The sequence below is a fragment of the Crocodylus porosus genome, unplaced genomic scaffold (genome assembly GCF_001723895.1).
Source record: "Crocodylus porosus isolate Cpor-Errol unplaced genomic scaffold, CroPor_comp1, whole genome shotgun sequence".
Classification (NCBI taxonomy): Eukaryota; Metazoa; Chordata; order Crocodylia; family Crocodylidae; genus Crocodylus; species Crocodylus porosus.
In genome coordinates this window covers 95,522,916-95,550,498 of record NW_017728931.1, presented here as the reverse complement: position 1 = coordinate 95,550,498, position 27,583 = coordinate 95,522,916, and the positions used below count along the sequence as shown (strand labels likewise).

The 27,583-nt window shown below is 40.2% G+C and overlaps 1 protein-coding gene across 2 annotated transcripts in view; it reads left to right on the top strand.

Annotated features, from left to right (window-relative positions):
• Window positions 1–27,583, top strand: part of DOCK4 (dedicator of cytokinesis 4) — a 405,358-nt gene that overhangs the window by 323,732 nt on the left and 54,043 nt on the right. For both annotated transcript variants that reach the window (XM_019543391.1, XM_019543390.1), the window contains exons 27-32: window positions 2,211–2,305; window positions 9,701–9,776; window positions 11,420–11,520; window positions 12,316–12,374; window positions 22,146–22,294; window positions 23,791–23,876. In XM_019543391.1, the coding sequence (XP_019398936.1) occupies window positions 2,211–2,305; window positions 9,701–9,776; window positions 11,420–11,520; window positions 12,316–12,374; window positions 22,146–22,294; window positions 23,791–23,876 (566 nt within the window). The remainder of the gene's footprint in view (window positions 1–2,210; window positions 2,306–9,700; window positions 9,777–11,419; window positions 11,521–12,315; window positions 12,375–22,145; window positions 22,295–23,790; window positions 23,877–27,583) is intronic.

Here is a 27,583-nt window from a genome sequence, read left to right as displayed (position 1 = left end):
ACTCATGAAGAACTTTGACTATTCAGACCACAAAACAGAAATGAGCATTTCCATCATGCAGAGCCTCCAGGTAGCGTACTTCTGACCACAATATATACCACAGAATTTATTTTAAGATGATTACAGTGTTAGACCCCTTAGCGTTGGTGAACAATAGCGCTGGCATATTCAGGGATACTAGCAAATTTATACCAATTAACAGACAAAAAAACCACCAATACTTAACCAGTGATTAACATATAAGTTCATTGCCCATAGGAATGTATTGGATATGTGGGATAAATATATGTACCAAAAATGCAATTATTAAATAATTTTGAAAAAAGAACAGCAACTCCTGGATTAATGTACTCGTCTGAAGTCTTTAAAACATATCTTGCAAATGCCCTCTCTCACTCTCTAGCTTTGAATTATTATTTTCTTTATAACAACCTTCACATTATAATGGCAAATCGCTAACTTCACCAACATTTGAGGTTTTTAATTGATTTTTTGTATCTGTGCATGTTTAATGTAACTTGTCATTTGACTTGTCAAACCATTTTTAACATTTTGTTGGGTTTTTCTATGAAAATTATTTGTGTTAGAAAAAAATTATTCATGCTGGTGCCACTTCTCCGGGTTTTAATTAAGGTATCTAAATTTGTTCATGTTTGAAAACTACTTGAAATACTAGAATTCCTTTGATTTTTGTATGTTTAAATTAGTCCCAAAGTTCAGACTGAATTGAATGTATTTTGGCCAGAGATTATACCTGTCATACTGTAAACACTACAAGATTTTGGCAAGTTGTCTGGCCAATGTAATCTGCTTCCACTCTGGTGGGTGCTTGCAAGTTGGATGCCAGTCTTAGCTGCTGCATTCTCCCATTTGTGGTGCTGTTTCAAGGAATGGTGGGCACGTCTACACATGTGCCAAACAGAGCAGTTGTTACTGCGCTGTCATTTAGTACTTGCTTCAGTACTAAACTGGCGTTACTGTTCAGTCCCAACACTGCGTGGGTTTTTTCCCATGCTTCTGTGCAGTAGAGTTCACATCACTGTTCGTGCCAGCCGATGCTACATCACCATAGCGTCTCATGGAGACGTGCCCAATGTCAGCAGTGTACAGTGTCCATCACATATAATTTTTTTTGGAAAACATGTTTGTGGATTCCGACTTACTGGGAAGTCTCCAGCTTGTATCTTCATCTAATCCATACTGGGAACTAAATATATTCCGTTGAGATGGCCAAATTCAAATAGTAACATTTCAAAATCACATAATTACATTGATTCTGTTCAGTTAATTATAATCCCTCAACTCATATTTTTCATGATGTGGCATTCATTTTACTTACAAGAAAAATACCAACAACAATAAACAGAGTGAGAATGGGCTCACTCTATTAGTTTTCTTTCTAGAGAAGATTCATAAATTGCAAGGCTGGAAGGGACCTCAGATCATCTGGTCTGGTCCCCTGCCCCAGGCAGGAAAGACAACTGGAGATTTAAATAGCTCTTCAAGAAGTAAACTATTTAATTTTAGTTCAGTTATCTTAATGAGTAGAATCATGCTGGAAATTGTAATACTCAGCTCTTAAATACTCAGTTTTTTTATACTCCAAGCAGACCTTTACACAGATGGAGGAAATGAGGAAATGAGGCAGAGGGTATTCATAGAGAGCTAGGATTGGAACTTAAAGTCCCAGTCACAGCTATCACTTTTAATGGCCATTGATTCTATAACTGTGTGTCTATCTTTTTTTCTCAGCATATAGTATAGGTAACTTTAACACTTTTAAGAGGAGTGCTTGATTTTAATGAAAAATGGACATTATCAAGAAGGCATCCAGATCTTAATAGCACTCAGAAAATGAGGTTTTTTGGTTTGCAAAGTGCTCTTGGAAATGCATTTGTTTGAGTGTATGCAGAGAAACAAGAAGTATTTTTGACATTTCTCTCTTGTGTGTGTCACTGTAGCTCAAATAACACATTAAATAATTTCCCCCATTATCAGGAAAACTGTGGTAAGCATATCTTGAAGTTTTCTTGGGAAGCAAATAAAAAAATCAGCTGAAATAAGTACTCTGGGGAAGAAGTCAAAACAAATTTGTGGTTCTTCTGTTTTTAGTATTTGGGTTTCTCATTGTTAAAATATTTCTAGAGCTCACTTCTTTTCCTTTTTTTCAAAGAAGCAAGGAGTTAGTTTGTCGTTTCTTCTTCCCCTAGGATTTCCTGCTGCAGATTTTTACTGTATTTCGAATTCTGATACGACCAGAGATGTTTCCAAAAGACTGGACAGTGATGCGTTTGGTGGCTAACAAGTAAGAAGTTTATAAATGGTCGTGCCATATGCATAATTAATATTTGAGGTGCATGGGTAAGAGAATACTTGTGTGATGTGTATAATAAAAGATGCAAAAAGATCTTTAAAAATATTTCATTTACAATATTTGGCTGTCCCAAAGTATTTTGTGGTATAATTGTATAGTGATCCAGCATAATTATAATGACCCATTCATTTAATTAAAAAATCTCTGAAGCTATATTCCATAACAAATTTATGACATGACTAATATCTGTTGTCCTGTTGTAAATGAGTTGTTAGGCATCTATAACATGGAACCCACATAAATAGGTGTACAATAATAGAGTTATCAATCATTAATAGGTTTTTTGTCTGCTTTGTAAATGACACATTGAAACAAAAGTTTGTCTTAGTATCTAAAGGTTGATACTGATTTAAAGCTGTTAGCTCCCAAGAAAGAATCAGCTGTTGCAGGAACATAAAAAGAAAATAGGATGCACACATGAGTTAATTTAATGCTTATATGCAAAGCACCCAAGTTGCAGTCTAAATAGTCAGATACAGCACAGGAGCAATGTAAAATTCCATACACAGCCCTACCATTATACTCAGTCTGACACAGTTGAGTCAGAACAGACATCTTTGCCTTCTCCGTACTTTCTTCTATGGAAGCAGCCAACAAAGTGAGTTTTTCTGAAGGGGTCCACTGACTTCCAACACCTCGCCTGACAGCAAACACCAACCTTATTTCGCTTAGATTTACCAGGCAACATAACCAGCCCTCAGTGTGACACCTGAAAGAAATTAATCCATTATCATTCCTGTTTTTGATAGTGTTTCTTGGCTCAAAGAGTCATGGCCCTATGGTGTTGTATAAATTCATAATCTCTGCCTCTTAAAGCTAAGTTCAGCAACTTGGTGTCCTATCATTTTGTGTGTGTGATCATGGTGGCATTTGTTTTTCTTGTGAGAGAAACATTTTCCTTCATTTATTTTTCTCACCTCATTTAATGCTGCTAGTCTTGATGAGCATAAATTCCACTGAGAAGTGTTAGAAGTGTTAATACATGAGGAATGGATGTGATCATTTATTTCTGTGCGTGGTATGCAGGAGATGAGAATGCGAGGGAGAACATAGGTCTGGGTAGTCTAAGCTGGAAAATAAACTAAGAAATATGAAAAAGAAAAACATGCAATAACTCTTAAAATTAGAATATAATGTAAAAAGTACCATATTTACCCAAAGCCAAGATAACTTTGAATTTAATATGACTCCAGTAATTAGATTCTATACATAGAAAATGATAAATTTGTTATCATTTCCATGTATAAAATCTAACTATTGAGGATCATCTTAAACTCATCTGCTCTACCACCTCTATGGTAGTCCAAGTGGTGGGGAAAGCAGCCTTCCCTGCTTTCAGATCAGATTATCTCTGATCTGTGCAACCCAGTTCATGTTACCCCTACCTTAGCATAGCCACTGTAGGCTTCAGTTCAGTGTAAACACCCCATCTGCCCCCCTCCCATGGTCACCCAGATCAAGCCCACTGTCCCATCCCCGCGCCTCCCCCTGCACCCAAATCCCTGCTCACTGCCACTTGACCCCCTGATGCCTGCCCCCACCATCCTTTTTATGCAGTCCCATGATCGCACATGCATACAGGCTGTGTTTACAGACGCACCTTTCCTCAAATGGTTGTTGTATTGTTGATTTATCACATAAACCAAATTGTATGGTAATGGTTGTTGTATTGTTGATTTATCACATAAACCAAATAGTTGCATTGCCACCATTGTGCTACCTCAAGACCTCATAGTACCAAGTCTTCTGAAAAATGCATTTTGAACTTTTTCACTAAAGGAAATGAAGGAGCTGCCGACAAAGCAGAGATGTAGGGAGAGAGCTGTTGTTCTGAAGGAAATAGATGTGTGTGGTGTAGATATGACGGTGTAGTTACACTCTTTATTCGCTGCGACTAGAACACAATTCAGTTTTAAAACCGTCTTTCAGAACCTTATTACTTTGGATTTAACAATTTCTATAACTTGAAATTTCACATAGATATAAATTATCCAAGCTTGATTGCTTTTAATAATTTTTTCTTCTTATAATGCTCCATTTAATAAAACAACTGATTTACAAGTAAAAGTAAATCTTGCATAGAACTGGCTTCCCCCTCCCCCCAATCCCATGCTTCTTCTCCCAACTTTGATGCTTAGGCACCATTTTGTGTTCTCTTCCAAACTGAAAAGAGAAGCTGTTCCATGCAAAAGGGAGACAGTGTAACTTATTTTCTTAGAAAACTGGATGAACTGTGCAGATTAATGACAAATATGGAGCAATAGCTGGAGAGATAAGGCAGGATTCAGCAAGGTTACTGGGCTATATATATGAAGGTTTAGGAATTTTATCATTGAACTGAAACTAATGGAGTTCGATTAGCACCTGGATTATGCACACATCAGCACCTGAAACTAGTTTAATAGTTTCTAGGGTTGGAAGGGACCTGAACAGATCATCAAGTCCAACCCCCTGCCCTGGGCAGGAACGAGTGCTGGGATCATAGTACCCCAGCCAGATCTATCCAACCTCCTCTTGGTTTTAAACATTCATTATGCCACTCCAGAGCAGGATTATCTCTGATCTGTGCAACTCAGCTCATGTTACCTCTACTTTAGTACAGCCACAGTAGGCTACAGTTCAGTGTAAACACGCCGCCTGCCCCCCTCCCCTGCTCACCCAGATCAAGCCTACTGTCCCGTCCCTGCGCCCCTCCCCCCACTCCCTGCTCACTGCCTCTGCCCGGCACTGTCGATTTGTAGCTGCCCACGCTGTCTGTTTGCAGGTAACAGGCAGGGAAGGGTTCAGCTGCCCAACAGCAGCAGCTGGGCAGGCAGATTAACTCTTCCCTGTCTACTCCCCTGGGACAGACAGACAGGTCACTACAAGTAGGTGAGGGGGAGGCAGCAGGGGGGATCCCCAAAGGGCAGGGAGGAAGCCCAGAATGGGAAGGGGTGAATTTTTACTTTTCTGTCCTCCATGCCCCTGCTAGCCTGAAATGTGTCTGCTCCAAACTTGAGCTAGCACCAATACTGATCTATATTTATGTGGCTCACAGTGTAACGTGTAACAGGGCTCTTTATTCATCTCAGATGCCTAGTAATAGGCTGAAAGGTTCATCTCAGATGCTCAGTAACAGGCTGAATGGTAAGGGTTGGTAGTATTGCAGGAGATGTTTATGGGCTGGTTAATGAAACAGACTTTCCTAATTAGTTATGAACTGAACAATGCATAAATTAAAGTGCATTTATTCAGAGCTTTTAAATCTGGTAAGGGTCTATAAAAAAAATAGCTAATTTTGGTGGAAATGGGTACATATTTTTGGAGGAAAATCATGTACATCTAAGGCCCCCAACACGTGCTACATTGAAAATGTGATTAGCAGGTTAATTGTACTTTCAATAGTAACCTGCCCACATGTTCAGGTCAATTTAAGACACAATAAATGAGCTACAAAATATTTCACATATTATGTAGAAAAACTTTGTGACTCATTTGCATTGCACCTTAAACTGAACATGTGGCCCATTGAGGATGGCCCATAACCGATCCCAATGCTCAGCAACTGTGTGGGGCATCCCCAGGGTCTGAGACAAAGCTGTTCCCTACCCAGAGGAGGTGGAGGTAGAACCAGTCACTGGAACCCAGATCCCTGCCTAACTGCCCAAGGAAGATGAGGGTGCAGCAAGCCCAATATTGGGGAATGTCTCCCCAGTGTCGTACATAGTGCACCCCAGACCTTTAAACACTGTGTGTGCACCTGTGCTGCACACATGAATTTCTGACATCCTGAGAAATTCAGGGTCCCCAGGTGCCTGGGGACCCTGGAAACAAGAAGCCTGTCCCTGATCTCAATGTTCCCATATTCTGGAACCTGTAAAAATCACATGTGCTGCCAAGCTGTGTAGCACATAGTTTTTACTAACCCCATGCATTGGGCCTCTGGGAGTGGGCTGCCCAGGGATTTGTGAAAACTGTGTGTTCCTCCCTAGCTGGTGCTTTGACAGTGAAGTGATTGCTGGTTGGACATGAGGATCAGACTGGGGCTGGTTCCAGACCCTGGTTTGGTTCCTGGCCCCTGCTGATTGTGGACTCCTGGCTTTCAATTTACTCATGCAGCAGAGCTTCGCCTCATAGTTCCAGGCTCCCACTGCACTGGAAGGTAAAGTGCAATTGGGATCTAATCCCTGATCCCAGAATGGCACATCCTGCCATGCACATTTAGCATGGCAGGAGGCATGATTATTGGGATTGCAGATCAGATCCCATCATGCCTTTAAGTCAGGGTTGAGCAATTTATCTGGCTTATCAAGAGGTTCTATCCAGCCTGTGGGAGGTCCCTTACTGCCATGTCCAGGTGTGGAGGGCAGCCCAGGCCATGGCACTTGCAGCTTGTCATGGTGGCTAGATTTGGCTTCACAGCAGCGGCTCACTCTGCCTGGCTGCTATTGCCAGTGTCTCTGCCACTGCCACTGGACTCCGCCCCAGCCCCACTGCCCAAGCACCCCGACCTAGCTACCCTGCACTCACCACCAGGGGTGCCAGATGGAGGAGGTGGACGAGTGGGGTCTGCATGCAGACCAGCTCAGGACCACTGCAGGCAGGGTGCGCTCAGCTGGGTGAATGGGATGGGGCCATGGGTGGGCAGGGAGTGGCATCCAGGGTGGCTGGGTGGGAGTAGGGCTGAGATCTTGGGATGGTGACAGTGTGGGGCCAAGGCCCAGGGCAGAGTCATGATCTGCACATCCCTGCCTGCGGAACCAGTGCCCGTTGCAAGGATGTGTGGGGAGCAGATTGCAGGTCTGCCCCAGGCACCAGCTCCACACCGTAACCACTCCATGATTGTGGCCCCACCCACCCATCTCACTCCTGGATACCACTCCCAACCCACCTGCAGCCCCATCCCATCTTCCTGGCCAAGAGCACCTTGCCCATGGGGGTCCCAGGTCAGGTTCCATGTAGATCCTGCCCATCAGCTCCACCTGGCACCCCCAGCAGTGGGTGCAGGGCAGATGGGCCCAGGGCCAGATAGGATCAATTCCTCCCTTACCACGCCAGGCCAGGTCAGCAACCCCCCTCCCCCCCCCACAGCCCGTAATAGCTTACCAAAACTCCTTAAGTGGTCCTCCAGCCCAAATAATTGCCCATCCCTGCTTTAAGTGATCGTCTGTCAGTAACCTAAGTCTGTTAAACTCTACTCTGTCAACTCTAACAAACAAATCTGCATATCAACTATTGAATATATTACTGCATGAGGCTGCAAGTGTGGCAGCCAGCAAAAAGTGTGAATGCCAGTAGTCAATGTGGAAATGCAGGAGAAGAGGGAACTGCTCAATAGGGGTGTGCAAAATGAGCCATATTCACTTTGGATTTGGATATGGCCCAAATCAGGGACAGTGATTTGGTTAATTGATTCAGATCACTGTCCTGATTCGATTTGGCCAAATCCAAAACTGAAATCAACAATTCGGCCATAGACACAACTTTAAATGGTTTTTGTACATACCTCGAGGTACCAGGCACAGCTTGTGAATGCTGTGATGGTGGGGTGGATGGAGCGTTTCACAGGAGTATGGGGGAGGGTCTGCATGCTTGGCAAACCTGGAAGTGGACTGGAAGTACTTCTGGTTCATTTCCAGGTCTGCCACCAGGCACACTGGAGGCCCCCCTGCACCACAGGCTCAGCAATCAGCTACAGGGGAACCACGGGTGCCCCCCCAGGCCTGGGAGACACCAGTTGCTGAGCCAGGGAGGTGCGCAGGGGCCCCCTGTGCACTCCCCAGTGGACCTGGAAGTGGACCAGAAGTGCTTCTGGTCCATTTCTGGGTCTGCTGCCAAGCGCGCTGGGGACCACCCCTGCGCTCCTGTGGGACACTCCATCTGCCCTACCATCTTATCATTCACAAGCCATCTGGTACCTTGAGGTAAGTAGAAAAAACATTTAAAGCTGCATCTATGTCTGAATCATCGAATCTTTCTGAATCTCTCTGAATTGATTTGGAGGGTCCCGATTCAATTCAGAGAAATTAAAGTGTCTCCTGATTCAATTCGCATTCAGAGAATTGACCACTGAATTGAGCCTAATCTTCACCGAATCATATCAGTGACCAAAGCTTTGCGTAGTCCTACTGGTCAATCCTGTTTGTCCTCTAGGTTTTATGAGGGCAAGTCAGAGCACAGGGTTTTTGCCAAGGACTCAGTTTTTACAGTGAGTTGCTCTGTCACCTTGGACACTTCACTGGGCTTTGGGATTCCCCTCTGCAAAAAAGTGCTCAATGATATTTTGCTTTTGGAGGTACAGGGAAGATGAACTATTTGTTATCTTATACAATGTTATGAAGATGGAAAGTGCCACCTCCTAAAAATAGGTATTTTATTAGGACTTCCTCTATTATTCAGGCCCTGTTTAAGCTCTGTCTGCATACAGTGTGTGTTTTCTGCATTTCACTTTCATTTTCTCATTTCTTTTGTAGTTAGCTCTCAAATTGTATAATAAAATGAAAACAAACATAAACACTGTAGCACAACATTACGAAATGTGTTGTGACAGAAGCACAGCAGGGGTCAGCTGCACGTTGACTCATTCAGACAGGATATATGCAGATAAACCATGAATATGTTCAATCTCCGGAGAGTTCAAAAGCTTCACTTTTTCTCTGTGACATCTGCTCATCCAAGCCAACCCTACAGTGAGCAAAAGTTACATTGCTTGACAACAACAGAGGAGCAAAGAATAGGCATGTGATTGCTACAATTCATCTCAACAGGATAGGTGTCAGTATGGTAAATCACCTGAGCAAGTGATTTATTGTTGTTAACAATGTAAATCCAGGATCATTGATGTAGGGCTTCTTAATATGGTTGATACAGATTTGCATGTGTATGTTTGGACACTAAAGAAAGGGCCTCTATCTCTAAGGCTCTCATTATCGTACTTTTCACAAGTACCAAATGGTTGTCTTATCTGTTTCATAGGCAGACAATAAAAAGGCAAATTTACAGCAAAATGTATTGCACGTTAGCCGGTCAGACAAAATGTTTATTATACTATGATGTCTCCATGACTTGGGTAAAAAAAATGTGGTGTGAATTTTTCAGGTTAATTTTACAACACTATGTCTGTTTTCATTAACTTTGTTCTTACATCTATGCTTATGTATTTTTATTAATTTTTTGCTGTATGCATTTTCTGGCAACAGATTTAGTAGTAAGCAGTCATATATGTTTAATTTTTTTCAGTAATTGTACATGGTATCTTTCTTTTCTTTTTGCTAATAAGCAAGCATTTACAGTAATCAAAGTTATGTTTTTCCACTTAAAAATGTGTTCCTTTTTTTCTTTTACCAGTGTTATCATTACAACAGTCCTGTACCTTTCTGATGCCCTTCGTAAAAACTTCTTAAATGAAAACTTTGATTACAAGGTACAGTGAATTAACTTCCTCCAAAATATATGTTGGGTCATGTTATCAGTGCAATAATCTGTCAATCTACAGCTATTGTGATACAGGTTTGGATAAAACACAGCTAAAAATTCTGAGCTGTTAGAAGGCCTGCAGTACCATAGAGAGAAAATCAGGAGTCATGTTTCAAAATATCATGAGTACCAACCCCCACCTCCCCTGCCAACCCCACCCCCAGTCCCTCCCTTGCCCTCCCCCTCTTCTTTGAGTCTCTGAAATGTGCTTGTAGTATATGTTTAAATCAGGGTTTTTGATTACCAACACTATTTTTCTATTTTTTTCCATGTTTTAAGATTGTCAGAAAGTAGAATCCATTTTTTTGTTCATTAACTGGCATGTTAATTGAAAAATATGGCTTTGGATATTTTCTACATTTTCAGGTCTGGTTAACCTGCCGCTTGCTTTTAAAATGTTATTTTGGGTTGATTATTGTTAAAAATAGCCTGCAGTTAAGTACTTAATGAATTTGGGTATCTGTAACATCTGATGGCCAGAGTGCTATACTAAAATTATAGAACGATGCTTTGAGAGTTAAATACAAAATGTTCAATTAAGGCTCATAAGAGGCTTACCTGAATTAGAAAGGAAATTGGGCATACTATGCAAAGCCTGATTAACAGGGATACAGAGTTATGAGTGCCCTCAGCTCCAACAGATTTCATCTGGAGTTGCAGAGGCCCTGTGTAGAAAATTCAGACCCACCCTACTTTCAAAGCACTGGAGAAAATGCTGGCCTATATACCATAAATACTTGGAAACAATTACTCGCCCTGTGAGGTTCTGCAAGTGCATAGACTAAAAGTGATGGCAAAATTACCTGCTCCTTCCAGAGGATTCTGTGCTTAATCATCTCACTTATTATCAAAATTCTTACCATCTCCTGCGGAAGTACAGGGAGACAGGAGGGCATGTTGGCACCTTTCTATAGAAATATAGTGGACAGAAAAGGGCTTCCTGTACACTTTTTATTTTTGCATTACTGTTCCGGAGCAGCCATGCTTTAGCTTAGAGTTGGTAGTTTTTAAATAGATAGTTTTACTGATGAACCTTTGCTCAATTATTTCCAAAAGCTAATTTTCACAGAATGAAGGGGAGACGCAAATTTATGGAACAATAAGATAAACAGTGCCTTGTTTTACTTCATTCTAGTTTTACTGAGACATTGCAGTGCTCAATATTCATGAGATATAAATGGGTGGTAGAGCTTGCCAGAGAATTACATTTCTGTTTTACTGCATTTTTTCAGGTTTATTTCCATTCTGCATTCAGTTGAAAACAAAACTTTCTGAAAGTTGTTGTGAAACTAATTGTGTTGGAATACATTTTCAGATCAAAACGGTTGGGGTTTGGGTATGGATTTCAGTTTCTGAGTAACCAGAGAGTCCACCATGGAACTCCAAATCCTTCCTCTCAAAGGCTTAATTGAAACTGACAAGTCTTTGTGAAATATTTTGTCGTAAATTACACAACACGTATTTAAGGGAAAAAGACCATTTTGACAAAGCGGTCTGAACAACTCACCAGACAAGGACCAAAGAAGAGATGCCAACAATATTGTAATGCTGAGAGAATTTAAATAACTATATATCATGCATTTCTTGTAGATCTGGGATTCCTACTTTTATCTTGCAGTCATTTTTATAAATCAGTTATGTCTGCAATTGGAAATGTTCACACCTTCCAAGAAGAAAAAGGTATTGGAAAAGTAAGTATCACTGTCAATTCCCATTAAGCACGCCTGTAACATAAATAGGGGTGGACAAGCAGGACATCCACTCCAGGGGGCTTATTTAGTGGGGCATGAGAGTGATGTGCACCTCTGAATCCATGCTGTGGCAGCAACAGCTGGGGTGAGGGGAGCACCAGGAGTCAGGTAAGCTACTCCCTCCCCCCAGTACCTGTCTCTGGCGCTCATTACTTTCCCTCCCATGCTCCCCATCTCTCCCTAAAAACTTTTACTTTGGCAGTAATTAAAAAGAACAGCTGTGGGGGGGAGGGGCAGAGGGGAAGGGGAGAAAGGAGGGAGCATTGTGAAGCATGTGGACCTGTTCCAAATCCCACTGAAGTGAACAGAAGTATTTCTGTTGACTTTAATGGGACTTGGATCAGGCCTTATCTGATTCAGACAATTTTGTTTTGTAGGACTAAATTTAACTTTTTTGTTTTCAGGGCAGGAAATCTTAGTGGGAAAAAAATCTTAAGTAAATTAAGGCAGTAGGTGGCTATCACCACTTAGTTATTCCCATTGATTATAATGTTTAGGGAGTTTATACTAACCATATGTGGCTTTATTAAATAAGATATTTAATTAGATATGTATTAGACATTAGCTACTGTTTTCCTCTTTCCATGCAGCATGCTTACCCAAAACTCGTGACAAATTCTTAGCATTTCTGGAATCTTAGTTTTGATACTGTGAAGCATCGGTTATGGTAATCTTACAAAATATTTTTTTAAATAATGCTCTACTTCAGTGATTCTTTTTTTAAATATATCACAGATATGGTGACATGCGGGTAACAATGGGCTGTGAAATCTTCAGCATGTGGCAAAATTTAGGTAAGGAATGAAGAAAAAAACCCTTTTGGTTAAGATTGAACAGTCAAACAAGGAAACACAAATAAAATTTGCAATAAAGTTTGGTTATGGATAAACATATATGTTAAGAATTGAATACCTAATGATGTTTAAGGTAACTCTAGTTAGCAGAGTATTCTCTTGCATTCTGAAGCTGTCATCACTGAATGGTAAGGCATTGTCATACTGTGTCAGACCAGTCCAAATTTCCTTTAGAGGGAAGATAGAACAGACACTATTTGATAGTTCTGAAATACCCCTAGAGGTTCATCCTAACATCAGTAATAGAGTAGTTATGCCCAGAAGCATGAGGATTTAAAGTTGTTCAAAACTATATTATCCTACCTAATGTAACTGTGAATTTTCTCATTATCCATATAAATGTCTAATCCTTTTTAAAAATGTGTTAAGCTCTTGGCTCTAATTACATATTTGGCAGAGATTCTGCCAGTTAGTTGTCCTTTGTTCAAAACAAAAGAGAAGTATTTTCTTAGAGTTCTTCTAATTTTGTTGCCCATCAGTAAAATGTAGCTTATGAGGTAGGAGTGTGTTTTGTTTTTAAGAAGAAAAAGTGATGCTTATAAAAGAAAAAAAAGACAAAGGGTATGTCTACAGAGCCTCTTTTCCATACATGGAAGTGTCTTATTGAGGAAGATTATGTCCTAAAAAAGTGCTGTTGTCACAAAACAAGTTATTTTGTCATATTAGTGTGGTTTTGGGTGCATGCTAGTAAGCTCTCTGGAGAGAGAGTTTATTGGTGCATGCCCAACACCATGCTAAGGCAGCTATGTTACTTCTGTTTCAGGAGGTGAAACACAGAGTGGAAACAGCCAGAACGGCACTGAAGTTGCATAGCCATTTCCTAAATGTCCTGAATTTGAACTTTGTGCTAATAAACACCCAAAACTCCAATGCATGTATAAATTGGTCATGTCATTTGAGTCAGTAGGTGGACTTTGAAGTGCTGGATAATTCTTATTTTGTCACGCTACCAGAGCTGGATCATCTTATCTTTTCCAATCCCAGCAACAGCATGTGGTTGAGACCAAGATAGGTTTTCCCATCCCTTATCATTTGCCAGGCTGATTTAGCAAGCATATGATTAAAGCAGTGAATAGGTGAACAAAACTTATATTACCTTACTGGTTGTTCTTCTAGCTCAGCTTGGAAAAAAGTTGTTCCTTGTTTTATCTTTTTGTGATGCAATTATAATGATTTTCTGCATTATTATTAAGAAACCACATTATTTGTTTGCAAAATGTTTTGTGGTTCTTGGATAAAATTTGTAAAAATGTATTTATTTTCACTGCCCTGGAATACTGAAAGAATTGGCTGAAGCAATTTCAGAGCTATTGGCTATCATCTTTGATAGCTCATGAAGGTTGGGTAAGATCCTGGGTGATTAGAAAAGGGTAAATATTGTGCCTATATTTAAAAAAGAGAAAAAGATTCCAGGGAATTACAGAATAGACAGTCTAACCTTGATCCCTGGAAGGATCATGGAATAGGTCCTTAAGGAATCTATTGTGAGGCACCAGGAGAAGAGTAAGGTGATCAGGAACAGTCAGCATGGATTCACTGTGAGGAAGTCATGCCTGACTAATTTGATTTCATTTTTTGCTAAGGTGACAAGCTCTATGGATGGGGAGGGAAGAGCAGTGGATGTGATATACTTTGACTTAAGCAAGACTTTTGCTGGCATCTTCCATAACATTCTCAATAATAAGCTAAGGAAATACAGACTAGATGAAAGTACTGTACAGTGGATATATAACAAGCATTGTGGTCAACAAATTATCCTCAGTGGCTCAATATCTAGTTGGGAGGAGGTATCTAGTTGTGCTTCCAAGGACTCTGTCCTGGATCTGGGATTGATTAATATCTGTATTAATGATTTGGATGATGGGATTGAGTGCACACTTAGCAAATTTGTGGATAACCAAGTTACATAGAATTACAGATGCTGGTGAGTAGGACTAGGATCCAGAATAACTTGGATAAACTGGAGAAATGATCTGAAATCAATCGGATGAAATTTCAAAAGGGCAAGTGTAAGGTTCTACTCTTAGAATAGTATAATTGCATGCACAGATACAAAGTGGGGAATGATGGGTTAGGCTGTGGTACTCCAGAAAAGGATCTATGAGTTACAGTGGACCACAAGCTAAATATGAACGAACAGTGTGCTCTTGTTGCAAAAAAAGAAAAAAAAAGCCAACAGCAGCTTGGGTTGTACAAAAAGGGGTGTCACAGGCATGTCACGGGAAGTAATGTTTTTTCTCTGTCCAGTTTTGAACCCTACACTCCAAGAACAATGTGGACAGCAGGAGAGACCAACATTATTAGAGATCTGGGAAATATAATTTAGAGGCTGAAAAAACTAAGATGATCTAGTTGGTAGAAAAGAAGACTGGGGGTAGATTTGATAGTAGTCTACAAAAACCTGAAGTGTGGTTATATGGAGACTATAAGGGGTAGAACTAGGAGCAACAGTATCAAATTGTTGCAAAGAAATTTAAATTGGGCATTCCTTCATTATTCCTTCAAGACTTCCTTCATTATGAGGATAGTTAAACATTGAGAAAGGCTATCTAGAGAGGTTGTAGAATCTCTATCCCAGTAAATTTTCAATAGCAGGATACAGACATTAGACTTGAATAGTTTAATCAGGGATGATTCTGTGTTGAGCATGGGGGAGGACTAGATGACTCCAACAGGTCCCTTCCAGCCCTTCTTTCCTATGACTCTATGACCTTAATACTGGAACTTACCTAATGGTTTTGATACACATGCTGACTGATAGATCCATTACTGTTTGTTTCTTGAGCAAATCAAGGATGTACATAATATGCTAATTAAATGTCAAATACAAAATTATTTTTCAATGATGCTCTGTTCACTCCTTGAGAAAAGTTATTGTTTTCCAAAAATACAGCAAAAAAAGAAATATAAATGATATCTATTGAAAAAGTTGTTATATTTGTACACATAAGAATTCTCACTTGTGGACAAGTATGTATTTCTCGTCTCACCCTCTCAGTAATTCAGGTGCTTCTCTGTATTATTAATTAAAGCTGTTCCTCTATTCCTCTCAAACCCATTATGTTCTATTGATTCTAATAGCAAACAAGTCCCTATGGTGAATTTCCTCCTGGTAGTATCTGAGAAATGAGTTAGGGTTGAAATCATGGATACTTTTGAAGTCATTTTTGTAATTGCTAAATTTTGCTGCATTTACAAGGATGGATTAATAGCAGCTGATTTCCCTGAGCCTATACATTTTATCTTCTCCTTCTTGCAAGTGGCTAATGCTAGGAAATATTAGACCCTAGCTACCTGAAATAAAGGCAAAAATAAATAATTGATTGATGTTTAAATAAAACTTAGAAAACAAGAATTTATTTATTTATTGTGGACCCCACTACGTGAGTTTTCTCTATTTTTATTTTAAAGCCTGATTTGTAAAAATTGCATGTATGAATTTAAATGCCACATAGAAACGTCATAGAATCATAGTAAGTTAGGGTTGGAAGAGACCTCGGGAGGTCATCTCGTTCAATACCTTGTTCAAAGCAGGGCTGTCCCCAACTAGATCATCCCAGCTGAAGCTTTGTCAAGCCAGGTCTCAAAAACCTCCAAGGATGGAGATTCCACATCCTCCCTAAGTAATCTGTTCCAATGTTTTACTACCCTCCTAGTGAGAGAGGTTTTTTTAATATCTAACCTAAACTTTCCTTTCTGTAACTTGAAACCACTGCTCCTTGTTCTGTCATCTGCCAGCAGTGAGAGCAGTCTAGCTCCATCCTCTTTGAAACCACCCTTCAGGTTGTTGAGGGCTGCTCTTAAATCCCTTCTGAGTCTTCTTTTCTACAGACTAAATAAGCTCAGTTCCCTAAGCCTCTCCTCATAAGTCACGTTCCCTAGCCCCCTCACCATTTTTGTAGCCTTCATTTATCTACATCCTTTCTGTAGTGGGGGGCCCAAAACTGAGCACAGTACTCCAGATGTGGCCTCACTATTGCTGAATAGAGGGAAATAATGACTTCCCTCAATGTACTGGCAGCACTCCTACTAATGCAACCCGGTATGCTGTTATCCTTTACAACAAGGGCACACTGCTGGTTCATATTCAGCTTATTGTCCACTGTAACCCCAGGTCCTTTTCTGCAGAGCTGTTGCTTAGCCAGTTGGTCCCTGAACTCATACCAATTTGGGACTCAATCAAAACAAATTATAAGGTCTAAACACTGAGTTTGTCATCCTTATATTTGAACTTATTAAACATAATATCAAAAATCTTCATTCTGGAAAACTTTCATGGCATTAAATCATTTTTCAAGGGGTTAGGAAAATATATTTTTAGACCATCAGTGGTTGCTAAGATACTGTTACCTCAACTCAGCTAATCTTTTCCTATGCCAAAAATGTAATCCTGGAAGACTGGTCTTTTAGATAAAACACCAGTACAGAGAAATAATGTTTAGAAATAGAAATAATTAAAGATACTGGAAAAAATATAAGGTAACAAGCAGTTATATCTGGTAGGTTTTGGGGACATTTGATTATTTACATTTGGTAGCAGTTGCTGTACATTGTGTTACTTAGGCACCTACAGCAGGGGTGGGCAAAATACAACCTGTGGGCCACGTCCAGCCCACCAGGCCATTCCATCTGACCCATGGGGCACCTAAAAAGTTTAGAAAATTAATAGTTATCTGCTCCTGGCTGCCTGTCAAAGATGACAGGACCCAGGGGAAGCTGGCAGGACTCAGGAGAGAGGCCGGCCTGGCCCCGCCCTCCAAGCTTCCCTTCATGCCTGCTCCAGCGCCATGTGGCCCCGGGCTGCATCGCAGGACTGTGGGAGCACTGCGCTATGCCAGTACCCCAGGGCCAGGAGCAGGAGGGTGTGTGTGTATGGTGTGGGAGGGGAAGAGAGAGAGAGAGTATTTGTGTGTGTGTGTGTGTGTGTGTGTGTGTGTGTGTGAGAGTGTAGTCAGGGGGAGGCACAGTGTGTGTATGTGGAGGAAGGGAGGGAGGGAGGGAGACGGAGATGTGAGGGAGGCACAGTGTTTGTGTTTTCATAGGACAAGTCCCACAAACAAACACCACCATACACATGCACCCACACACCCCCTTGCATTGCCAAACACACAGACCCTCCCCCCCACAAAACCCATACTCTCCCACATAATGAAACACAGACCCACATGTTCCTTCGCCCCACACCTATCCATCCCCCCACACACCCTCCCCACGTACCCACAACCCCCACAAACCTATACCCACCCCCATCACCCCCATTCCCCCACGGTATACAAGAATAAGAGTTCATTTTAAGTTATTGTGTGATCATCTCTATGTACACTATGCAAACACATATAAATCAGGAAAAAAATATTTTTTGAAATCAAGTTAATGAATATTGTAGATGTTTCATTTTTAAAATATAATTTGGTATTTTTCTGGTTCTGAGATGGCAAAACCCCTTGCTGAAAGGAGTATTTCCAGGGGCAAGGGGAGGGACTTCCGGTCCCAAGATGGCCACCAGGGGGCTGGGCACCTGTCAAGGGGCAGGGCTACCCATGCAGCCCTCAACAGCTTGCCAAAACTCGACAAGCGGCCTTCTGCCCAAAATAATTGCGTGCCCCTGACCTGCAGACATCTATTTACTATTGATTATTATTTATTTTATATGTTTGGTTTTTTGCCCCCTTTGCTTACAATAATTTATATATATCTGAGTGACTAATTAAATGCTAGTGACTCATTTTTAGCATAGTTTACAACTTAGTTCTCATAACAGTTTAGATATAGAACCTGAGTGTTGGCCCCTTGGGAGGTCAATTTGAATTCATGTGGGAATTCAATGAGATTTTCACTTTTCTCTAAAGGGAAAGCTGAGGATTTCTCAAGCAGGAGGCATTCTGCGTAAGTTTACACCTGGCTTCTATGAGTCACGAGACATGGCAAGATTCAGAAGAGTGAAGACTGTGTGCTTCACTCTCCAGGTGATCCTCAGTAGAACATCTGGAGATCAGAACTCCACTTTGGATTACAGAGGCTAGGGATGTGGCATTGTAGCACCTATGGTATTTCTGCTTTGATGTGCATTGACCTCAGCTAAGTTTCACCTGAGGACTGGAGCATTATCATCTATATTCATTGTATGTCAATTTCAGGTATATTTTTCCTGTTATGTAAAAACTAAAACACTTGAAAAAAAGAATTTTGGATGTTACTTATTTCTTCCAGGAACTTTAGGACCAGATGGAGATTACTGAAATGAGGCAGAACAGCCTAGGTTTTTTTTGCTGTTTCTCCTTCATCTTCTAGCAATAAACCACTTGAATGCTGCCATATGGTAGAGTGGGCAAAATGTATCTCTAGTGTTTCCCCTTGTAAAAGATACTGGATGTGCCAGTACTTAAAATGGCACAGCAAGGAGAACTTTAATATCCTGGGTAGAAGTTGCAAGAAAGAGCAACATTGAAGGGGTATGTCAGTATGAATAAGGCCACAGTGTTGAATATATAGAGTTCAAAGTCAATGATCAAACAGAAGATTTATAGATAAGATTGCTGTTGAAATGATTTTTTCTGAACTTAACTAAGAGACTGTTAATTAAAAATGTTAATAATTTTAATTGAACCTTTAATAATTTCTGATCTTATTAAGACTGGTAGGTAAACTACCATATCTTTTGATATGGTTGGATTTGATTACAGGTGTAACTGTGGTTTGGAACTTTCAGAGCCTGGAGAAATGAGTTTTGTTACTTATTTAAAAGTTTACAAAGTTGGTAGGCATTTATGTACTTCACAGTTAAAATCTAGGAAGCCTGATCAAACCACAGGTGATTTAATAAAAATTCCTAGTAGTTTATTGTAATTTTTAAGGATTAATAAACCTGATTTTTCACTTTACAACTGAAATCAGTAGATTTACTCTAAAATAAATTAGGGTGACACTGAGGAAGCACAGTGGATGTATAGAGTGATAACTTCAACTGTACCTAAATACACCTGATAATGTATCTTATTCTAGAGGGGTTTGGTTCTTGAGTTTTTCAGTTTACTCAGCGTAAAAGAGTTAAAAGCACTGAAATACTGTAGGTGCATTAGCCCCATGGAGTGAATCTACAAAGTACATAGTTTCATTTTTCAGTGGGTTTGTTGTTGTGTTGCCTACACTGTGGGAGAAGGGGCCTCACCCACCTTAGTCCTCAGGCATGCAGACCTGGAAGTTCACTCGTAAGAATGCGCCAGTCTTGCTCTTAATGAGTGTTTATACACATGCTCTGGGAGGCAGGGGGACAGGGGCAGGGAGGGTACTTTAATTGAAGCAGCTCAGAGCATCACCTGTATTGGCATCCCCATGCTGAAAAATGGCAGTTGGTGTGCTTTAACTAACACTCATCGAACGAGTTTTAGTTTAAGCACCCCTACCGCCATTTTTCAGTGCAAGGTTGCTGATGCATGTGATGTTGGAGTCTGCTGGTGCCCAATAATTTACCATGCTCCAGCAGACCCAATTAATTGAGTCTGTTCTGACGTAATTATAACTCAGGGGTTCTCAGCTGGGGGTACTTGGGAAGGTCCTAGTGGGTATGTGCGGGCAGGCAGGGATGGAGCACCACGACGTCCCAGGAGCAGGGCCAGGGCAGAGTGAGGCCAGCGGTGCCCCTTTGCAGGCCGCACAGGCACTGCCTGGCTAGTCAGATGCGGGGGAGGAAGGTAGCATGTGCAGCTGCTGCTATGCAACACACTACATTGCTGCCGCTTCGCACCCAGCTGTGCCACCCCTGTCTAGAGATGAGCCCAGGGTGGCCTCACTGCTCAGAACCCAGAATAAAGTGTACACTCTTTGAAGTTTTTCTTAAAAAAGCACAAGAGAAAAAGGGAGGCTGTAATAGCCAAATAGCTTAGTGGTGAGGGCACATGACCGGGAGGCTGGAGTCCCAGGTTTGTGTCCTTTCCTGAATCAGGCATTAAGGGATTTAGCAGGCATTCCATTTAAAGTGCGATAGGATGTGACCCACAGTCCCAACAACTCAACTCGGCCTCCTACACATGCATGGCAAGAAGGACATTTATGAAGAGCAGCGATCAGATCCCAATTGCACCATGTTGCCAGTACAGGGGGAGTCCTCATCATGATCCTGAGCTCTCCCTCCACCAGCAAGTCGGAAGCCAGTCTGCTGATTGGCGCTCCCAGCCTCTCAACTGCATCCAAGTTGAGGGTTCTGATGCAACCTCGAGGCTGGGAGCCCTCATCAGTTGACTGCATTATGGGAACCAGCCACAAAGGTATTGCACACATTTTGTATAATAACTTTGTGACTTATTCCCTGTGTTATCACCCCATTAGTTTCATGAATATGTGACCAAGTTACTGAGACATGATTCACTGGTTAATCATGTTGTAAGTGTAACATCTGCCAGGGGCCATAGTGTGAGTCTCTTCTGTTAGAGCTATTCCATTTTGCATAAATTAAGTATTGACTGGAGCAGAGAGCAAGACAGAGTAGTTAGGGCACTCAGTTAACTGACAGGAATCCTGGTTCAGCTTTACCTTTAATATAGCTAAGAGTTATAACTTGAAGTAGTTTGGTATGTATGTTGCTATGCTCTGTAAATCTGCATCTGTGCAAAGATTTTATAATGCATATTGGCTGTTTGCATTTGATAAATGAGAATAGTCAAGACACAGCAAAATCATCTTTAAGATCTTTCTGCAAGTAACAGAAGCTAAGAGAAAATGTTCTCATCAGTACAACATAAATCCTGTTTTATTTTAATTTGCTGAATGTTTTGAGACTTCTGCACTGCATAAATTGAATATGATTAATTAATGGCAGAGGTTTAACTTTGATAGGACAGGGAAATGTTTTGAGAACAATAGAATCCCAACTTGCAAAATTTTTAGACGAAATTTGTACTCTCATTTTTGGACCCACAACATGAAGGATAGGTGCAAATGTGCATGTTTATGTCTTTCCCCGATGCACAGAGAAGGATTGCTAGCTGTGTTACTCTGCAGCCAGGTAGACTAACTAAATGAGAGATGCATGGCATAAGCTTTCTTAAGGAGCAGACTTATTTCGTCAGGTGCTGTGATGACATAAGGCCACCGCTTACAGAAGCTGATGCCATACATCTCTCATTTAGTTAGTCTGTAAGGTGCAAATCTTTACTGCTTCTCCCCAGTGCATACATGAAATCAGATAATTAGCCACATTTATAGACAAGCACATAGGAGCAATTCATACCTGCAAAAAGGAAACAGTCACTATGAAAACAATGTCCTTAATACATTGGTTTCTATAGTAGGAGTAGCTTACTGGTTGCACATCAGCTTTCTGGTTAAGACAGTTAGCTTGATACTATGGGAGAATGTCAGAGAGAATTCTTAAGAAAGTGATGATCACGGAAACTTTTATTTGTTCTTTTCCCCCATTCCAGATGAACAGTAAAGAGGGTGAACAGTCTAACAGTGTGAACAGTCATTCATAAACTCAGTGCTTTTTCAGAAATGTGATGCACTAGTCAGACTCTTTTTCCTGCATTGCTCATAGCTGTTGTCTTTTTCCTGGAGTTTAAGAAGCACTCCATGCCAGGAATGTTGTTAGCTAACTAAACTGTTTTCGTTTAGACCACCATTTTATAATCTTCACACAGCAGCCAGTAATGTGGGTTGTTCATAACTTACCCAGAAGGGAATCTCTAATTACAGTCAACTTCATTTTAATTTTAGGGGAACATAAACTCCACTTCATCCCAGCATTGATTGGCCCCTTCCTAGAAGTGACATTGATACCTCAGCCAGACTTACGAAATGTAATGATTCCCATTTTCCATGACATGATGGACTGGGAGCAAAGGCGCAGTGGCAACTTTAAACAGGTACCGTATGTGAAGTTTATCAGGCAAGATTGAAATTCAACTCTAACACTGAACAATTATTTCATTAACAAAATCTATAATGGTGCAAAATGGATGAAGAACAAGTAATACCTTGCTGTGACCTCAGCTGGAGAGAAATACTTTAAGTCCTTGAAGATGTCAACATCAAAAATTGGCATTACTTTTTTAAGATGAGGGTGAAGTCAGTGTCCAAATTAGCATATTATTAGTAAGGCAGAATTTCACTCGGGGTGACTTTCACTCAGGGTTCTGTAGCAGTAAGGGTTACATTGATGGGGAAAAATAATTAGGAAGAAAATGAGGCATGATATTATGAAGGTTTACTGAGATGGATTCTACTATCTGCCCTCCCAGTTGACAAAACTCCCTGTTTTTATGAGAAACCAGCCCCTGTGAGGATCCAGCTATTCTAGCCACTCAAGCACTTGCTTAGCCAGCAAGTAAGGAACTACCAAGTGTACCATCTGCTCTTGCAGCTCCCACTTGGTTCCTTCACATTGCTTCAAGCCACTTTGTTCTGCTCTCCTCCCTCCTGCTTTAAATGAAACAAAGAGAGAGTATTTGAATTAGTTTCAAGCAATGATACGGATTAGTGTGGGATCTCTAACTAGAAACAAAAAACAAAGTGAGAGAAGAAGAAGTGCATGCAATGATGTAAGTAGGTGTTTTTTCCCTTTTAATATTTTAACATGTTACTATATTTACTTTCAAATTGTTGATAAGGACTAATGGAAAAATAAATCTTACATAAGCAATATACCAACTTTCTGCTTCTTTCTGTATTGGTCATTGGCTTAATGGCATGCTGGAATTATGATTTACTCTTTAGCAGAGCACTTTCACAATAAAATGGTTAATTCTTGTTTTTCGTTACTAAATATCTTTATTGCTATAAGGAAATTTATTCTAGCATCTTTGCTTCAATAATAAATAGTGATCAATAATTATTGCAATCATCATTGGCTACAAAATCTTTATGCTCTGGCTTTTCTTAACAACTGACTTGGAAATCCATTGCACTAGATTTCCAAAGCAGCATGTTTGAGGCATATTTGAGGTGAGGGGATTCAACAGTGGCAAGAGTAACTGTGAACCCCAAATTGCCAAAGAGGATAAGTCATCATACAGTTAATTAATGGAGGTAGCTTTATATTGAGGTCTTACAGCCTGTGGTAAGAATTCAGTATCATTGGGTTGTATGATTTTTTTTATTTGAGTCCATAAATAGATAGCTGCCTTAGCAGGAGCAGCAGCAACAACAGCAAATGCTGCTCAGCTTATAGGTTTAAGTCACATTCCATTTAAATTATTTTTAAAAAATCCTCAGGAATGGTAGCAGTTTAAAAGAGATTCAATCTTTTGTCATAAAATTCAGTTTTACTTTTTAACCAGTAATTTAAGGGATTTATTTAGTAACCCCTTTTTTTTCAAAATCTAATTAAAGAAAAAAAGCCTTTTATATGTATGTGTTGCAGGTGGAAGCTAAACTGATTGACAAATTGGATAGCTTGATGTCAGAAGGCAAGGGTGATGAGACCTACCGGGAGCTCTTCAATAGCATGTGAGTAATAAATTCCTCTTTAAGTCATTTATTCAATCCAGTTTGTTAGCTCCTAAAAATGTGTGTGGACTAAAACTACTAAACCGGCTATGATCCTTGTTTCTTTTGCCAGCTAAGAAATAAGGGCTAATTGCCTACATGAAGATGTTCTTATTGTATCTTCAATAACTGAACATGTCTTTTTATTTACAGCTATACCTGGGAGGAGAGGCAGTGTATCTTATACCATAAACTATTACCATTCATAATAATTTTGAAATCTGAAAAGCTAGAGATGTTCATTTGTTGGGTGGGGGATGCAGGTGGGGTGTGGGCTTTTTTATATAACCTTGTAAAAGCAAGCAGCTGCTTATTAAATGCATTTCACAGATGACCAAAACTTGCTATTATCCAAATAAGGTTTTCACTTTTGGATGTTTTAATTGTTGTTGTGACTATTTTATTGTGAGCAGGTTACCTTCATATTATAATTATTTTACAAGTGATTATTTGATCACTGCATATATGTTAAGAAGTGGCATTGTTGTTGATTTATAACAAGAGACTCTTACAGTAGAGGAGGGTAAATGCTGTCCTTTATTCTGGAGCCCTTAGGGTGCTCCACAGGTTATTCCCATCAAATGTAATCACTGATGTCAAATCATGAACTAAACTCTTATCTCCTTTATGTTTCCCAAATTAACTCCAACTCTGTGTAAGACTTCAGTATATAAGACTCTGGTAACTTCAGAAGTGGCTATATTGTTCTTCCACTGGGTTTCATGTTGTATGTTTGTTTTCTAATCCTATTAAACATACAGTGTATTTGTTTTGAGTGACTTCTTTTTAAGTGAGAGAGAAAAATCACATTTAACTCTACAAATAAACTTTATTCATATCTCTGTGCCTGTGCTCTGGCAAACATAACCATCTAGAATCACAGTCAAAGAAAAAACCCTGGTCTTCTAATATAAGTACTTATGCTCATAACATCCAAAGGAAAGCAGAAATGACTGAATAATGGAGACCTATAACAGAGTATGTTAAAGTATAAACTGTAGTAGTACTTCTTGGAATGTTTAAGTGTAAGCAAAAGTAATAAAAAATAAGAAAAGTTCAAAATCTTTCATAGCAAAGCTTTAAAATAACTTTAAGATAAAACTGTAACTGTAAGATAAAGTATATAGCATCTGAAATGCAGTTCTTGGGGGAAAAACTTAAGCTTTATTGGGAAGTTTTAAATGGGGGAGGCATTATACAAAGAATAGTGGAAGAATAGGTTAAAACTTTTTATAAACCAGTCACTGTATCATAGCGTCTGCCTTGACTGAAGGACATAAGTGAAAAGGTATTTAAAATGGAGACTATACCTTGTGATTTGAAGAAAGAAAAAATGGCGAAATGTGTAAAGGTTTGTGGTCATTATTATACAGGGCATATTACTGACAAAATATCAGATTATTTTTTTCTTCCATCAGTAATTTAAACAAATATTATCGAAGGGTTTTGGTGCTGTACTTCCTTGAGTTAAAAACAATGCAAAAGTGATTAGATTAAGATGTTGATGCAATGAAGTACATGTTAACTGAAGAAATTGTGAAATATTAGCATAGTTTTCAAGCAAGTAAGTTTTGAATGTTTTGGCAAAATGAACTACCAACTATGGGCACATCTGAACAAGGCACCATAAACTGCACACAATGCATGCTCACCCGTTCATCATGCTGATAATTAGCAGTGTGGTGGTTTATTTTGATACCGGGAGATTCCAGTGTCAAAAGAAACCACTGCTGAAAAAAGTGGCATAGCAGAAAGGGAGCCTGGCTGGCCAGAGCTGTTCTCTGGCTGCTGGCCAGGCTCCAAGAAGTCAGCTTGACGCCACTGTTGCCCTAGGAGGTCACCAAGACCCCAGGTAAGACTGTTGGGGCCAGCACAGGTACTGGCCTTAGCCTCCCCTACCCCACCCGGGTCTATTTGCCACATGCCCCTGCATGTGCATGCTTATTGGGACGTGCCCTATGAGTCTTAAGAATGTCCCCTGATTCATTTTTAATAGGCACTGCTAAGCAAATACAAAATGAAGGAGAGAGAAGTATACTTTTCTTGCATTTTCTGGATATAGGATAATAATTTACATAGTGTTTTGTAGGAGTCTAGGGTTTTGTCCTGTTTTCTCTCTCTGCAGACAGCTGGAATCAAAAAAACTTTTGCATCTCAAGATTCCCAGGCTAACTTAATTTTTTCAGAGCAACATACAAACCTCTTTGCATTGAAGGCACATCAAAGACAAATTACAAATGTCACTGGACAGGTTTAAACTGTTATAGGCTGTGGGGTTTGATGTTCATAATGAAATATGCCATGAAATGCAAGGGGGGAAAATGTTGCTGCTATTCATTTTTGGACAGGCTTCATCCCAGGAGGCTTAGAAGTGACCAGACAGTAGCTGGCTTGCAATCAGCAAGGCATCATTGAGGACTGTTACTAAAGATGGAAAAGTAAATATTTTGTTGTAATCAAGTACAAATTGCTATATTTGTTGTCCAATGTAATTCACACGGAAAAAGATCTTGATCTCACTTCAAATTGTTACTCTGTGATTAAAAATAATTGAATGTCTTAGTTAAATAACATAGGAATGTTAATTATCAATACTCTCTTGAGAGTTCAGGCTACATCTCTGTAGTATTCTGATCACTTACTCAAACCAGAAGCCATTTTTTAGTTTAAAACCATTGCTCGTATGGAAGCCCTTCATTTCCAAAAATTGCTAGTAATTACCTGGTATAGAATTACTGCAACCTTCTAAACTGACTGCGTGAAGCCACCTTCATTCATATCAGGGTCCAATAAAAGTAGCAGGAACAAAATGCTTAGTTAGTAGCAAAGATCTGAAATGTTGAACCAGGAGATCCCTTCCACTCCTATGTCCTTATTTTATAATGTATGTATTGCAAAGAGCAACCAGTGCCCTTCAGTGTTTTCAAATGAAATAGAATGTCACTTGCTTTATTGCATCTACCAGGAGCTCCTCCTAATCCTCCATTCCCCACAACAGTTTTCCTGTGTACCACCCTCCCAACCCCTTCCTGTTTCAGGGCATCATTGCAACTCCCCACACATTTCCCAATTCTAGGAACTCTGTATCTTCCATTTCTTGCACCCGTGTACCTGATACGTGTGCAATTTTTCCCCCTCTCCTACATCATTGTTCCTTATTTGCTGTCCGGGAAGCCCATAGTTGTTTCCCTTCTCCCTTCCATAACGCCTGCATTCCTTCCTTCTCACTGTGGCATGGGGTCTGAGTGCCTCCTGTCACCACACCATCATTCCCCATTCTCTAGCCTAAGCCAGAGGGTCTTTGTTCCCTCCTTTCCACGTTGTTCTTAACTTCCTTCTGCCCTCATGCTAGAAGGATTCTTGTGTCCACCAGAATCAGCAGAGGAGCTCCCCTTAATTCCTAGACCTTTCCCTGAAATTTTGGAATTGTTCAATGAGATGTTTAAAAGTTACTGCATTACAGAGAGAGACAAGTTATTAAATGCCACTGAGTTACACATGTAATATTTAACGAGTTTGCTTAATAAAGTAAAAAGAAGAAAACTCTGACCATTGTAAGATTGCGTTGGGATTCACTTCATCTCCAGTTCAGGTGGGCAGTTACGAGACTCTTTGATCAGTAACTCCGGAACACTGCAGGGTGATTATGGTCCAGCATGAGTATGATT